At 42.6% G+C, this 14,641-nt stretch overlaps 1 protein-coding gene across 1 annotated transcript; it reads right to left on the bottom strand.

The window, feature by feature from the left end:
* Window positions 1-13,791: 13,791 nt before the first annotated feature.
* LOC129724568 (NPC intracellular cholesterol transporter 2-like) lies at window positions 13,792-14,434 on the bottom strand. The gene is made up of 2 exons (XM_055679560.1): window positions 14,206-14,434; window positions 13,792-14,142 (listed from the first exon to the last, which is right to left on the bottom strand). The coding sequence occupies exons 1-2, from the start codon at window positions 14,390-14,392 to the stop codon at window positions 13,874-13,876; spliced, it is 456 nt and encodes a 151-aa protein (XP_055535535.1). The 5' UTR covers window positions 14,393-14,434; the 3' UTR covers window positions 13,792-13,873.
* Window positions 14,435-14,641: the final 207 nt, after the last annotated feature.

Here is a 14,641-nt window from a genome sequence, read left to right as displayed (position 1 = left end):
TGTATAAGCTGCCTAGCGGCTCTATTGAACATGAACTGGATTGACAATTTCTTTAGAAGCTTAACGTGAGAAACCCTGTCAAAAGCCTTCGAGAAATCTACAAGCAGCAGGAATGCTATAGCTTTTTTGTCAATAGCAGCATAAATATCATCATGTACTTTAAGGAAAGCGGTTGTAGTACTATAACCTCTGCGAAAACCGGATTGCTCAGGACACATCAACCTTAAGTCATGTACGAAATCATTAATTTGAAGCTTAAAAATTTGTTCTAAGGCTTTGAAAAGCGCACACAGCATGCTTATTGGACGTAAGTTGTTAACTGCATTACTTTTGGCATTTTTGCGTATAGTAATAACTTTGGTTAACTTCCAGGCCCGGGAAAATTTTGAGGTGGATATGATCATATTAAAAATCTTAGTTATTCTAGGCTAAATTTGGGGCAAAATCAGAAGTATGAATTTAATCGGAACCTCATCGAGACCAATAGCATCAGATTTGATTGAAAAAATAGCCAATGTCACATCATTTTCGTCAACAGAAGAAAATTTAAAACCATTTTCGTTCAATGTAGGCACCGGAAGAACACTCCCGTCACGTGTAAAGTTCGACGCAAAGTATTCATTGAGTTCGTCATTCGAGTGGTTTAATCGCTTATCCAGAGCCGAAGTTGGCACAGCATTAGTAGCTTCAACCTAGTCCAAAGCTGCTTGTTATTATTTGAAGAATCTATTCTAATGGAAACGTAGTTAGATTTAGCCCCATTTATCATATGAGTACCCTTATTACGTAATATTTTGTATTGAGCGTGATGCGCATCAGTTCTGCTCGAGATCCAGAGCTTATACGCAATATTTCTATCAATTATTGCATTCGAAATGTCTCTATTGAACCACGAATTTTTTCTGGGTTTACTATAACGAATTGGTACAAAAGTTTCATGTAAGTCGGAGATTATGTTGTTGAAAAAATCAACCGCGATATTTGGATCATCTATACTATCAAATCTTGACCAATCAACGTGATTAATAATTCATTCCGCGTCGAACACTCGACAGAAACGGACGTGCAAAGTGGTCTTTCTATTACAATCCGGTCCGTGTGTACGAATAGCCAAACAAAAGAGTGTATTATTCTTTCGAGTTGAAGGCCATCAGTTGACAATCGAGTCCGTGTCGCTGTGCTGAGTGATCTCACACCCGGCTCACTGCTGGTGGCTGTATTGTTGCTGCTGTACTGGTGCTGCTGGCTGCTTTGGGTGCAGCTTCGAACGATCGGACAACCACTGCTGGAAGGAAGAAGTAAAGAGGTACGTGTTCTTGTCGGCGCTAGTGCGCTAGATTTAGCGCGATGGATATAGATCCCTCGCCTCCCGTGCCACCATCCCCGAACCCCCCTAACCCTGACCCTTCTGTTGCCCCCTCCCCTGTTCGTTCTCCAGTCCCCCCTCGCCCCAGGCTTTACCCGGACGGATCTCAACAGGGCAGCTATACTGTTTATTTCCGTCCAAAGGCAGGAGTGAATTCAAAGCGATTAAACATACTGCAAATTTCTAAAGACCTGACGAAGGGGTACAAGGTCGTGACAGAAATTTTCAAGGTCCGACCTAACAAGCTCCGTGTCGTGGTCAGTGATCTGGCACAGGCCAATGCTATCGCTTGCTCTGAGCTCTTCACACGCGAGTATCGCGTCTACATACCCGCACGAGACGTGGAGATCGACGGTGTCATAACCGATTCGAGTCTGTCTGTCGAGTGTATCCTAGAAAGCGCAACCGGTTGCTTCAAAAATACCGAAACACGGGCGAAGATTTTGGATTGTAAGCAATTGCGGTCCATGTCTCTCGTCGGCGGTAAAAAAGTTTACACTCCGTCAGACTCGTTTCGCGTTACGTTTGCCGGATCTGCACTCCCTAGCCACGTCTCGATCGACCGGGTTCGTCTGCCTGTGCGATTGTATGTACCCCGTGTTATGAATTGCACCAATTGCAAGCAGTTAGGCCACACAGCCGCCTACTGCTGCAATAAGGCACGATGTAGCAAGTGTGGGGAGACTCATGCGGAAGATTCTTGCAGTGTTAATGCTGAAAAATGTATTCACTGTGGGGAAAACCAGCATGAGCTCTCCACATGCCCGGTGTACATGCAGCGCAGAGATAAAATCAAGCGGTCACTTAAGGGGCGTTCAAAGCGTTCTTTCGCTGAGATGCTGAAGAAGACCGTGACCACTTCTACCATAACATCGAACCCCTTTGATCTGTTGCCCTCTGATGAAACCGATTCTGACGATTCATCAGCGGGAACATCTTATGCCAATCCTGGGGAGTCTAGTAAGAGGAAAAATGTTTCTTCTCCTAAACTTCCCCGTAAAGGTCCTAAGATTTCCCAAAGTGTAATGAAAAGTACGAACAAACCAAACAGTGCTGCGGAAAAACCGAAGCAAACTCCTCCTGGGCTTGCAAATTTAAAGTCCCAGAAGGAGTTCCCAGCACTGCCAGGAACATCTAAAACCCCAGTTGTTCCTTTTGCACATCCAGTTGATGAAACAAACTCTGGATTAGTGAGATTTTCTGACATTGTGGACTGGATTTTTGAAAATTTCAATGTACCCGATCCAATTAAAATTTTTCTTACAGCATTCCTCCCAACAGTTAGATCATTTTTGAAGCAGTTGACTGCCCAATGGCCCCTCCTTGCAGCGATTGTATCCTTCGATGCCTAATTCAACTGCGTATATGAAGGATTCTATCTCTGTCTTACAGTGGAATTGTAGAAGTATTTTACCAAAAATTGATTCGTTTAAAGTTTTGATAAATAAAAACAAATGCGATGCATTTTCCCTTTGTGAAATTTGGCTTACTTCAAATATTGATCTCAACTTCCATGATTTTAATATTATTCGCCTTGATCGAGACACCCCATATGGAGGAGTACTTTTAGGGATTAAAAAGTGCTATTCTTTCTATCGTATTAACCTCCCCTCGATTCCAGGCATCGAAGTTGTCGCATGTCAAATGACAATACAAGGTAAAGAGCTTTGTATTGCCTCAATATATATTCCTCCCAGAGCACAGGTTGGGCAACGGCTGCTCTTTGATTTAATAGAACTTCTTCCCTCGCCACGTTTGATTTTGGGAGACTCCAACTCTCATGGCGTGGCTTGGGGTTCCCCTTACAATGATAACCGCTCCTCTGTAATCTATAACCTTTGCGATGACTTCGACATGACTATTTTAAACAACGGTGAAATGACACGTATCCCGAAACCTCCAGCGCGCCCAAGCGCTTTGGATCTATCCTTATGTTCGACGTCGCTACGGTTGGATTGCACATGGAAGGTAATCCTTGATCCTCACGGTAGCGACCATTTGCCTATTCTTATTTCAATTAATAACGGGTCAACTCGCATGCGACCAATTGACATTTCGTATGACCTCACACGGAATGTCGATTGGAAGTTATACGAGGAAATGATTTCAAAAGCGGTCGAGTCGATTCAACATCATCCACCACTTGAAGAATACAATCTCCTCGCGGGCTTGATTCTCGACGCCGCGTTGCAAGCCCAAACGAAGAAATATCCCGGCGTAACGATCAAAGAACGGCCTCCCACTCCGTGGTGGGACCAAGAGTGCTCCGATGTCTACACGCAAAGATCCGACGCGTTTTTGGCCTATCAGAAGAAAGGTATACCTGGCGACTATATACGGTATTCGGAGCTTGATACCAAGCTTAAAAGTTTGGCTAAAGCAAAGAAACGCGGATATTGGCGTCGGTTCGTGAACGAGACGTCGAGGGAGACATCGATGAGCACTCTTTGGAACACAGCCCGAAGAATGCGGAATCGCGTAACGGTCAACGAAAGCGAGGAGTCTTCGAGTCGGTGGATATTTGATTTTGCCTGGAAAGTATGTCCGGACTCTGTTCCTGAGCAAAACATTGTTCGCGATGCGTCTCCGGGCCACGACGCGATAGAATCACCTTTTACGATGGCAGAATTTTCAGTTGCCCTTCTGTCCTGTAACAATAACGCGCCTGGGTTAGATAGAATCAAATTCAACTTGTTGAAGAATCTACCTGGCAATGCCAAGAGGCGCTTGTTGAACTTGTTCAATAAGTTCCTGGAGCAAAACATTGTACCGCAGGATTGGAGGCAAGTGAAGGTGATCGCCATCCAAAAACCAGGGAAACCAGCTTCTGATCACAACTCTTATAGGCCGATTGCAATGCTATCCTGTATCCGGAAATTGATGAAAAAAATGATACTCCGTCGCTTAGACCACTGGGTCGAATCAAATGGTCTACTATCAGATACTCAGTTTGGCTTCCGCCGTGCCAAAGGGACGAATGATTGTCTTGCGTTGCTTTCAACAGACATTCAGCTGGCGTATGCTCGCAAAGAACAAATGGCGTCTGCGTTCTTGGACATTAAGGGGGCCTTTGATTCCGTTTCTATTGACATTCTTTCGGGTAAACTTCACCGACAAGGATTTTCTCCAATTTTGAACAATTTTTTGCACAATTTGTTGTCCGAAAAGCACATGCATTTTACGCACGGCGATTTGTCAACTTTTCGCATTAGCTACATGGGTCTTCCCCAGGGCTCATGTTTAAGCCCCCTTCTTTACAACTTTTATGTAAATGACATCGACGAATGTCTGGCAAATTCATGCACGATAAGACAACTTGCAGACGACAGTGTAATCTCTGTTACAGGAGCCAAAGCTGCCGATTTGCAAGGACCATTGCAAGATACCTTGGACAATTTGTCTGCTTGGGCTTTACAGCTAGGTGTCGAATTCTCTCCGGAGAAGACTGAGATAGTAGTTTTTTCTAGGAAGCATGAACCTGCTCAGCTTCAAACACAATTAATGGGTAAAACGATTTCTCAGGTTTTGGTACACGAATATCTTGGTGTCTGGTTCGACTCTAAAGGCACCTGGGGTTGTCACGTGAGGTATCTGATGAAAAAATGTCAACAAAGAGTGAATTTTCTTCGTACAATAACCGGACAATGGTGGGGAGCCCACCCAGGAGACCTTATAAGGCTTTACCAAACAACGATACTGTCTGTTATTGAGTACGGGTGTTTCTGCTTCCGCTCCGCAGCAAACACACATTTGATCAAACTGGAGCGAATACAATATCGTTGTTTGCGTATCGCCTTGGGTTGCATGCAGTCGACCCATACGATGAGTTTGGAGATCTTAGCTGGAGTACTACCATTGAAAATCCGCTTCTGGAGCCTGTCTTCTCGTATTCTAATCAAATGTGAGGTCTTGAACCGTCCCGTGATCGAAAATTTTGAAAGGTTAATCGAACTTAATTCTCAAACCCGTTTTATGACATTGTATTTCAATCACATGTCCCAAAATATTAACCCTTCTTCGAATATTCCAAATCGTGGCGACTTATCAAATACTTCTGATTCTACTGTGTTTTTCGATACATCCATGATAGAAGAAACTCGTGGAATCCCGGATCATTTACGCGTGCAGCAGATCCCTAAAATTTTTTCCAATAAATATCGAAACATCAACTGCGACAATATGTACTACACTGACGGATCACTTCTTGATGGGTCCACTGGCTTCGGTATCTTCAATAACAATTTAACCGTCTCCCATAAGCTCGATAATCCTGCTTCTGTTTACGTCGCAGAATTAGCTGCAATTCAGTACACCCTAGGGATTATCGAAAAAATGCCCACGGACCATTATTTCATCTTTACGGACAGTCTCAGTTCCATTGAGGCTCTCCGATCGATGAAAGATGTTAAGCACTCTCCGTATTTCCTGGGGAAAATACGGGAACATCTGAGTGCTTTATCCGAAAAATCTACTCAGATTACCTTAGCGTGGGTCCCTTCTCACTGCTCAATACCGGGCAATGAGAAAGCGGACTCTTTGGCTAAGGTGGGCGCAACAAACGGTGATATTTATGAAAGACCAATTGCTTTTAATGAATTTTTCGCATTTGTACGTCAGAATACGATCATCAGTTGGCAAAATTTTTGAACCAAGGGGGAACTGGGAAGGTGGTTACATTCCATAATCCCCAAGGTATCGACGAACCCGTGGTTCAAGGGGTTGGATGTAGGTCGGGATTTCATTTGCGTGATGTCCCGGCTTATGTCCAATCACTATAGATTTGACGCGCATCTCCGTCGTGTTGGGCTCGGGGAGAGTGGTATCTGTGCCTGTGGTGAAGGTTATCACGACACAGAGCACGTTGTTTGGTCATGCCCTGTACACCGTGACGCCAGGTGTAGATTAATAGCTTCCCTGCAGGCCGAAGGTAGGCAGCCGGCTGTTCCTGTTCGTGATGTCTTGGCGAGCCGTGACCTATCCTACATGTCCCTTATATACGTTTTCCTGAAATCCATCCAAGCCCCAGTTTAGTCCTATCCCCTTCCGCCTACATCCAACCAAACGACAAGAACACGTTAAGACCCCGGATCCGGAAACAGCAACTAGACCCGCACGATACTCTCAAGGCCCGATGGAAACAACCCAATATGCCAGTCCGTAATATCTTGGCCCAGCAGCGGAACAAATTTAATATGCTGCTTACCTATGGCAATGAAAACCATCAAACAGCAAACCTGTGCTTTTAATGCAAAATACTCTAGCTTTAAGTTAGATTTAGTTTCAGCTCGTAGTCGGCAGCGAGGATAAAAAATTTGCTTTTAGTTATTAAGATACTTTAGAACGTAAGCTACCAGATATAATTGGCCCCGTTAAACATTGAATTGTATTTATGCCGTGTCAAATAAACTAGATGAAGAAAAAAAAACGTGATTAATAGGGGGACGGGACACGAGGCATATGGACGCTAGGCATATGGATGTTAGGCATAGTATGCTAGGCATACAGACGCGAGGCATAATGGATGTGAGGCATAATGGATACGAGGCATACTGCCAAAAGGCATAACGGACGCGAGGCCGAATGGACGCGAGGCCGAATGGACGCGAGGCCGAATGGACGCGAGGCCGAATGGACGCAAGGCCGAATGGACGCGAGGCCGAATGCGATGTTGTACGATCGCATAAGATCCAATAATGTATTTCAGGTGTTATTATATTCCTAAAGAGTTTAAGTTGGGTTTAATACCTTCCTTGAAATCATGCGGCGATGACGCATAATCGAGGGCAAGGAAACGAGGCGGCACTAAGCCGCCGTGGTTTCCGCAGTCCGAGCCGGCCGCCGACCCGCCGTCGGAAGCGGCGGCCTCTTGCACCCAAACGACTGATCTACTGGTTTGCTAGGTCTACTCAAACAGAGTTTTCTTCCCTTAGTTAAGTCCGAACGAGCGGTAGCGAGTAAGGACAGCATTCGCCCGAACAGCGAGTCGGCCGAAGGCCGCGAGTGTATTGCTTTTCAAATGACACTTTGAAACGAAATACATGATATTGAATGTTGTGTAGATGATGACGATAAAAACATATTCCACATCACTTCCCCCTGGCCTTGTGTCCTTTCGGCCTTGTTTCCATTCGGCCTTGTATCCATTCGGCCTTGCGTCCATTCGGCCTCGCGTCCATTCGGCCTCGCGTCCATTCGGCCTCGCGTCCATTCGGCCTCGCGTCCATTCGGCCTCGCGTCCATTCGGCCTCGCGTCCATTCGGCCTCGCGTCTATTCGGCCTCGCGTCCATTCGGCCTCGCGTCCATATGCCTCGTGTCCGTATGCCTGCCGTCCATTATGCCTAGCGTACTATGCCTCGCGTCCGTATGCCTCGCGTCTGTATGCCTAACGGGGTGTCATCGATTAATAGCACTCAATAGACTTTGCATGTTTACATTATTATAATCACGGTATGTACGTGTATCTCCACATCGAACGCAAGATATTTCAATTGACGAAAATTCGATATCATGATTCGAAAAGACTGGAGATGATACTTGATGAACATTATTCATAAACTGTACATTAGATGTAAAAATAAATATATCTGGGAAGAACCGTTGGGATGGAAATGAGTAGGTTTCGTATTTATACAAGTTAATCCATAACTGTCAGTGACACTCTTCAGTCTAATAGTTTTGTTACAAATTTTTCTCCAATCGGGATTGAAGTCGCCAACGATTACATTGTAATGATAATTCAAAGAGTACTCTGTCAATTTGTCGGATAATAGATCTGAGCAGTCCGAACAAGGAGGGTTATAAAATGTTCCTAAAAGAAATTTATTATGGTTGTAGTTTACTTCAAGTAACACATACTCGGTAATACTTGAATATTGGACTCCTGTTAGAAGCTCAGATGATGATAATAGTTTACATCTAATGTCATTTTTGTAGTAAATACAAATACCACCACGGCAAATTTTTCTAGCGTTGCGTATCATATTGTAGCCATCAACCTTTATCAATTTATTTGAGTCCACCCTCAGCCTCTATCCTTGTTCATACTGGAGTAGTCGCCTATGAGGTCCCATGGTGGTCTATGCCGAAGCAGTGAGGTCATGGCTAGGGCAGGCCGTCCATGGCGCCTTGTGAGTAACTATGTCGCCGCCGACCGGCATGAGTCAGGAAAGAGTATCTGGTCCTAAGACCAATTCCCATCATCTGATCCTTCTCCTTACTGATTCCCACCAGGCAATGGACGCAGAACGTACTGGAAGACCTGCCAGGTTTTACTGGACGGAGACCCCTGCACCGGTTATTATCTCGCCTTTTCAAGCCGTTGTCACATGACCTTGCCAAGGGAGCTCAGCGCAGGTGCCAGCCCAGAATCGTGGTACGAAAACGAAATCCGACTCGAATCATAAAAAAGTTGTGACCAGTTTCCGTAATTAGGAACTTATTGGAATCGGCCCCAATGGGCGGGTTAGTGCATTTTGGATGGTGGGAGCGGCACTACTCGCTCCGTCGGAGATGCTTGCGGGTACTTGTGGCTTTTGCGTGTAGTCTACTGCACAGTTTCTAACCCTTACCACCCCTAGGCGATTTCCAGTTGCTGGTCCGGGATCTCCAACCGGTTCACCAATCCATTAATCAACTTTCCGAGTGTAATCAGCAGCAACTCTGTCCTCTTCAAAGAGCTCGTCTCGAATTCGTTGGCCAGCCGGGGGCGGATAGTTTCTTCCACGAGATAGTGGTTTGAGTCGACATTTGGGCCTCGGTCCGACATCCCGGACGACATCTCAGAGTTGCTGATCTTCAACCAGAACACGGTGGATTTCTGCGCAGGCCTCGCTATCAGAGTGATGCTGTGTGTGCTTCCGGATAACTTCCCATACAAAGAATGTGCTACAGATTACCATTTTGGTTGCGGCGAATTTCACTAACCTCAGGCCATTCTCATTATTGGTAGAATAGAGGCTGTGTCCACTGATAATGGAACGGAAGAACCGTTCCCGGCAAACCTGTTCGTTTGCGAACCCGATAACGTTTTTACGATGATGTTTTTGACACTCCCCACTCTCCATAGAACTCCTCACTAAACTCATCGGGTTTATCGTCTGTCGTCGCCACTGTAGTAAATGTGGTATATGATAGTCGTACCCGCGACAGAATCTACTACTCGGAACTCACGTTCCCCCTTCTTCGACCACCGCGCTTGCTGGATGGCTGTGATTTCATCCTTCACTTTTCGCAGCTCCCTGGCTAAGATACTCACGCGTGCCGGTTCGAGTAGAGTTCTGACGTTTCCAAAAGGGACAGCGCTTTTCATTCGCCTGGATCGATACCGATTGTTCCGATTCGTATTACGTTCTGGATTGTTCGTTGTAGGATACTCTCGGCATACTGTCTTTCCAGGGGCTGCCGTCTTAGGCGTAGCTGACGAGACACAGCATTTCATAATTCAGTCGTTCGCTCCGAATTAGTCGCTGTTTGAGCTGCCCTGAAACGAGTAACAGACACTCGGACAAGCTGCCTTCCAAGGAAAACGGCTCCCCCTTTCCTGTCAGCATAGTATCAGTCAGTTAGTATCACGTGTAGGTAGGGGTAAAAATTGCTGGGCAGTATGCTATCGACCACACGGGTCTATTTGAGGTCAATGATCATGAAATGCTTCACCAAACGATCGACGATTTGTGGCTCCAATTTGTGGTTCCAAAGCAGTCCTCAAGGCCTCGTTCAAAAGGCATGTTCCGCTTTCGGAGTTGTCTTGAGGATGTCACTGATGAAAACGGAGTACACAGTGAAAAAAATTTGTTTGAAAAAACCTTATAAAGACAACTGAACTTAAAATTTTGATATTTTTATTTAAAGTAGTTAAATGGGTGATTTGATGAAATACACAACAGTTTGCCATTTTTTCCTATCGTATCTTGTATCTGAAAGTTTTTCATCCAACTTGTTTCAAATCATTATGCTGTCCTTGCCTTATTTTCAATCGTACGAATTTTCAATAACAGTCATTCGGAACGTGCTACGAAAACTAAAACTTTGGAGAAAAGGAATAAGAATTTCCGCTTATCCATACTAATTAGTTGGTTGACGTCTAACCATGAATTTAATCGTATTTCGAAGAAAATTTGAGCTATACTTAAGCCAGAAAGTCATTGTGGGCATGATGTAATCGTGCAGAGCATATTTAGCCACGGGGGTGAGATTAAGCCAAAACGGGAAATGTTTGTATGTTAAATTACTTGAGATTTCCTCAACCTACTACCTCAAATTCAGGACTTTATGAAACGTGACATATTCACATTGACAACTTCAAATAAAATATAGATAATAGCTGTGAACTGTTTCACTTAAATAACACTGTGCTACAGCGATTTAGAACTTCTGAAATGACCTAGTGTAGGTTGTAGGTCTTGTTGAGTATAACATTCGCTCATACTAGAAATTTTCCAAACACCCCCAAAATCTGAAGTTATGGTCAAAATACGGTTTCTTGAACCTCAGCGCATATAATATTTTTTAACTCAGTCATTTATCAACCGATTTTCAATATTTTAGCAGTTTTAGAAAGAAGACAAATTCTTTCAAAATATGTACAGGTTATTACTAATATCAATAAAACATGTTGAGTTATTTGAGTTTAAATCTAATTTTTTAGATTTTTTCACGAAATTTTTCAATTTAATTTTAAATTTGCCGTCTATTTTTGTGGAAAATAAACCACAAATAAACTATAATTTTGGAAGCATATTCAATTCCGAATCAAATGAAAGTAGTTTTGTGAAAATCGGTTGATATTTGGCTAAGTAATAAATTTTTTAAGAAAACCAGAATTTTTGGATTCTATCGCACAATTATTTCATGGAGCTACAAATGATGAAAAAATGCAAGAACTTTTGATGTGACTTAGTGTGGGTTGTAGGTTTAGTCAAATGTTACTTGCGCGTTTACATGAAGTTTTTCAAATACCCCAAAAAAATATAAGTTATGGTTAAAACCTTGTTTTTTACCTTAGCTCACATTTTTATGTGTAATTCGGTTATTTTTCAACCAATTTTTATTTTTTTATTTTGGCTGTTTTGGAAAGGCAAAAAATAGAACTCTTGAAACATATAAAAATGTCTAAAGAGTTTACCTATATGTGATGAAGTTGAGTTTCAGCCAAATTGAAAATGAAAATTTAAAAAAAATGAAAACTGGGACATTTTTGTGGAAATGCTTAGTAATAAAAAACCTATCGCTTTGTTAGTATTAAACATGCTAGTGTTGTATTCATTATTCTCACTAAACATAAAAAAACAGTAGTGGCGTACTAGTTGTAGCATCAATCGATTATGATATATGGAGCTAGTAGGGTTATAACATGTGCATCCACTTGGTCTCAGTATACAGGTTACTACGTTGATCGCGCGGTGTACGTTGAATATTCTGAAACTCAGCTAGGAAAATAAATTCAATTGATGGGTTAGCACTGATGCTCACCTAATTTTTTTCTTGCATCTTATAGCATTTTTTCTTAGCTTTCCAATGGTGGTCTCAGAACGGAAATCGGTAGTTGCGAACACGGTCAAAATTGCATTTTTCTGATGTATTTCAAGATGGCGGCCCAAATTCCGATCGCTTCAAATGAAAGCCCTATCATTCCTCTTTTCAGAAAAAGTGATACTTGTAGTACTTAACATAACGAATTTCAGAGATATAGCTCAAATAAAACATCAAGAATTGCTAAAATTTCAACTTTTCTGAAAACTGTCTCACGCCTTGGTGACCAAGGGGTCAACAAATTCGATCAAACAAAAATGGCATTATCATTTTTTCTCTATTTCTAATAACTATGTGCATTTATATTAAATTTGAAAAACCTTGTGCACCTAGTGGCCTAGTTTCAACGAGAATTGCTCAAATGATGAAATCGTATCTGCTCTTGATTGTGAAACATTATTGACAAATTCACTTACAATCATTCTTACACAAAAGAACAGTGTATAGTTGAAAGTTGCAAACAAAAAATAACTGTGACTGTCATGATTGTTTCTTTTTTGTAAAGCTCTGTTACTGTTAATTTTTTTTTTGCAAATTTAAATCAAAATGAATATTGAGTGGTATTTCGAATACCGCCCACAGACCTGTTTTATGAACCAATTTATTTGGAAGGTTACACTTTTATTTAAATTACCTTTATTTACATCTTTCACTACATATTTCGCTTGGCAGTTCAAACGGTGAACACATTCTAAATCTTATTAGCCACATTAACTACGTACTTTCATCTGCGTCTTTAAATCATATTGATGGAGAAAGAAAAAAGAGAGAAAAACAAAACGAAACAGAGCTTGCAATCATTTTCGATCATTTCCAATGATTTTGGACCTCGGCGATGGAACGATTCGAAGTTGATTGTAAACCGGTCTCGAAATGACAGTTAAGGCGATTATTCGAGAAATATTGTTTGTTAAGACTCCATCGGATTACAATGATACACTGCCTGCATCGGGCGTGATAGGCAGTGATGGCTGCGGTTCGCTGGAATTAGAAATCAGCAAGGGAAATTTAATTAGCTTTCAACTGGAGTGAAGCACTTTCGGGAAACTGTTTTGGTTGTACTTTTTTCCGCATCCTATCATTGTTTTTGTTTGAAAGCATTAAGTTCATCCCTGTCACCCAGATGGAATCATAACGACGCCAATCGTTCTAACCAATAAATGATTGAAAATTGGCGTTGCCGTTTTGTTTTTAATGCCATGTTATTTCGTTGCTGACCAAAGCCCGCAGTTGTCCACACACACACAGTCTGGCCAGCTGCCGCTTCGAAGGAGGGTGAATGACACTCAAGCCTCCGTCATCGGTCTGTCATTCGATGGGCAATAATCGCTGGCGATAACGTGATTTAAAATCAGGTTTTACATGCCGAAAATGTTGAAAATTAAATGTTCTTATATCTTATTTTATCACCGCGGTAAGCGGATCAGCAAATTGCCTGGAATATCTTTCGGGCCGGATCCAGCCCCGAGTAGGCCGAGTGCTATTTCGCTGGGAAAGAGGGCAGGACTCTTTTGCATAATGGCCAAAACTAAGCCTCACATTCCGGCAACCGTTTTGCTGTATAGCTAGCCTGGAGCTCGAGGCCGCGGAAGACCAGCTCGCAATGGAGGCATGTTACGTTCATCATTAATCTTATTTCCGTTGACTTTAATTTCAATCATCTTGTTCGGCAGAGTCACGCTCGCTTGGTCAAAACAGTTTTGCTGTTTATCACGACTATGGGAAACTGATTTATTTCGCAATCAAGCTTGTTAACTTGTGGTGATTGCACTGCAATTCGCTTACTTTCATTTCGTAACTTTTAGGTGCAATTAATGTATCATAATTTTCTGCGTCGATAATTTGAAGCTGTTGAAAGAGTTCGGAGTGATTAAACTTTTCCATGACAATAAACTTGATTTTTTACGTATATGACTGAGTTACTTTTCTACATGCACTTAATAATAAATAAGATGGTACATTAAATCTTATAGCAATTAAACCACTCGGGCGTCCAATTCGAAGCAGGCCAGCGTTCGTTCTTCTTCGTTGACCAAACTGACTTCAATCACCAAGCTAACGCGCGGATAGATTCGCAGCACTGGCATCTGCAAGTTGTAAGTCACGTCTTCACCCTCACTAACTGGACATTGGCTGCCGATCAGCCAGTCACAGGCCCGAGCACGATCAGCCGGAAGTTCAAATGGAACGGTAGTCCCAAGAACCGTCGCCATAATCCTGGTAGTTAGCGTAACAGCATCAAACGCTGCAGGGGACAGGTTTCGTGATTTAGTTCAGTACATTAAGCACAGTAAGAGTAAAAACTTACGAGCTTGGTAGTCCATCTCCATGTTGGCATCGATACCGCGGGGGAGTTCACAGGGAAACGATGGACAGTTGTCAACTCGTACTTCAAGAGGAGTTGGACGATTGTTTGAACACGCCCTCGTTGCTACCACGTCACCAGCTGAGACCAACGCTGGTAGCAGAGCAATTGCGAGTAGATTCCAAAACATGCTATTTCTGTTTTACTGGCACTATATATCTATGAATGAAATAGTATTACTGATTTGTTCACGAGAGAATGCTTCCAATTTATATATAGATCTGTTAGCGCTCAATTGTTATCAGTTGATCATTTATGAATATGCCTATATGTTACATCAACTTCCGTACGATATGATTTTCAATAAGATGAGTAAGTGATAGCAGGTGTTATTCATTGTTCGAAATGCTGCACCTGTTTTATTTAAGTAAATTGAGTA

Source organism: Wyeomyia smithii, chromosome 2 (genome assembly GCF_029784165.1).
Source record: "Wyeomyia smithii strain HCP4-BCI-WySm-NY-G18 chromosome 2, ASM2978416v1, whole genome shotgun sequence".
In the NCBI taxonomy this organism is placed as follows: Eukaryota; Metazoa; Arthropoda; class Insecta; order Diptera; family Culicidae; genus Wyeomyia; species Wyeomyia smithii.
This window is presented reverse-complemented; position numbering and strand designations above follow the sequence as displayed.

Bases quoted from the DNA above. Each gene is read 5' to 3' on its own strand.
- LOC129724568 (XM_055679560.1), bottom strand. From the start codon at position 14,392: ATGTTTTGGAATCTACTCGCAATTGCTCTGCTACCAGCGTTGGTCTCA. The intron at 14,143-14,205 runs GTAAGTTTTTAC...TGTCCCCTGCAG, and splicing joins GGAGATGGACTACCAAGCTC to CGTTTGATGCTGTTACGCTA.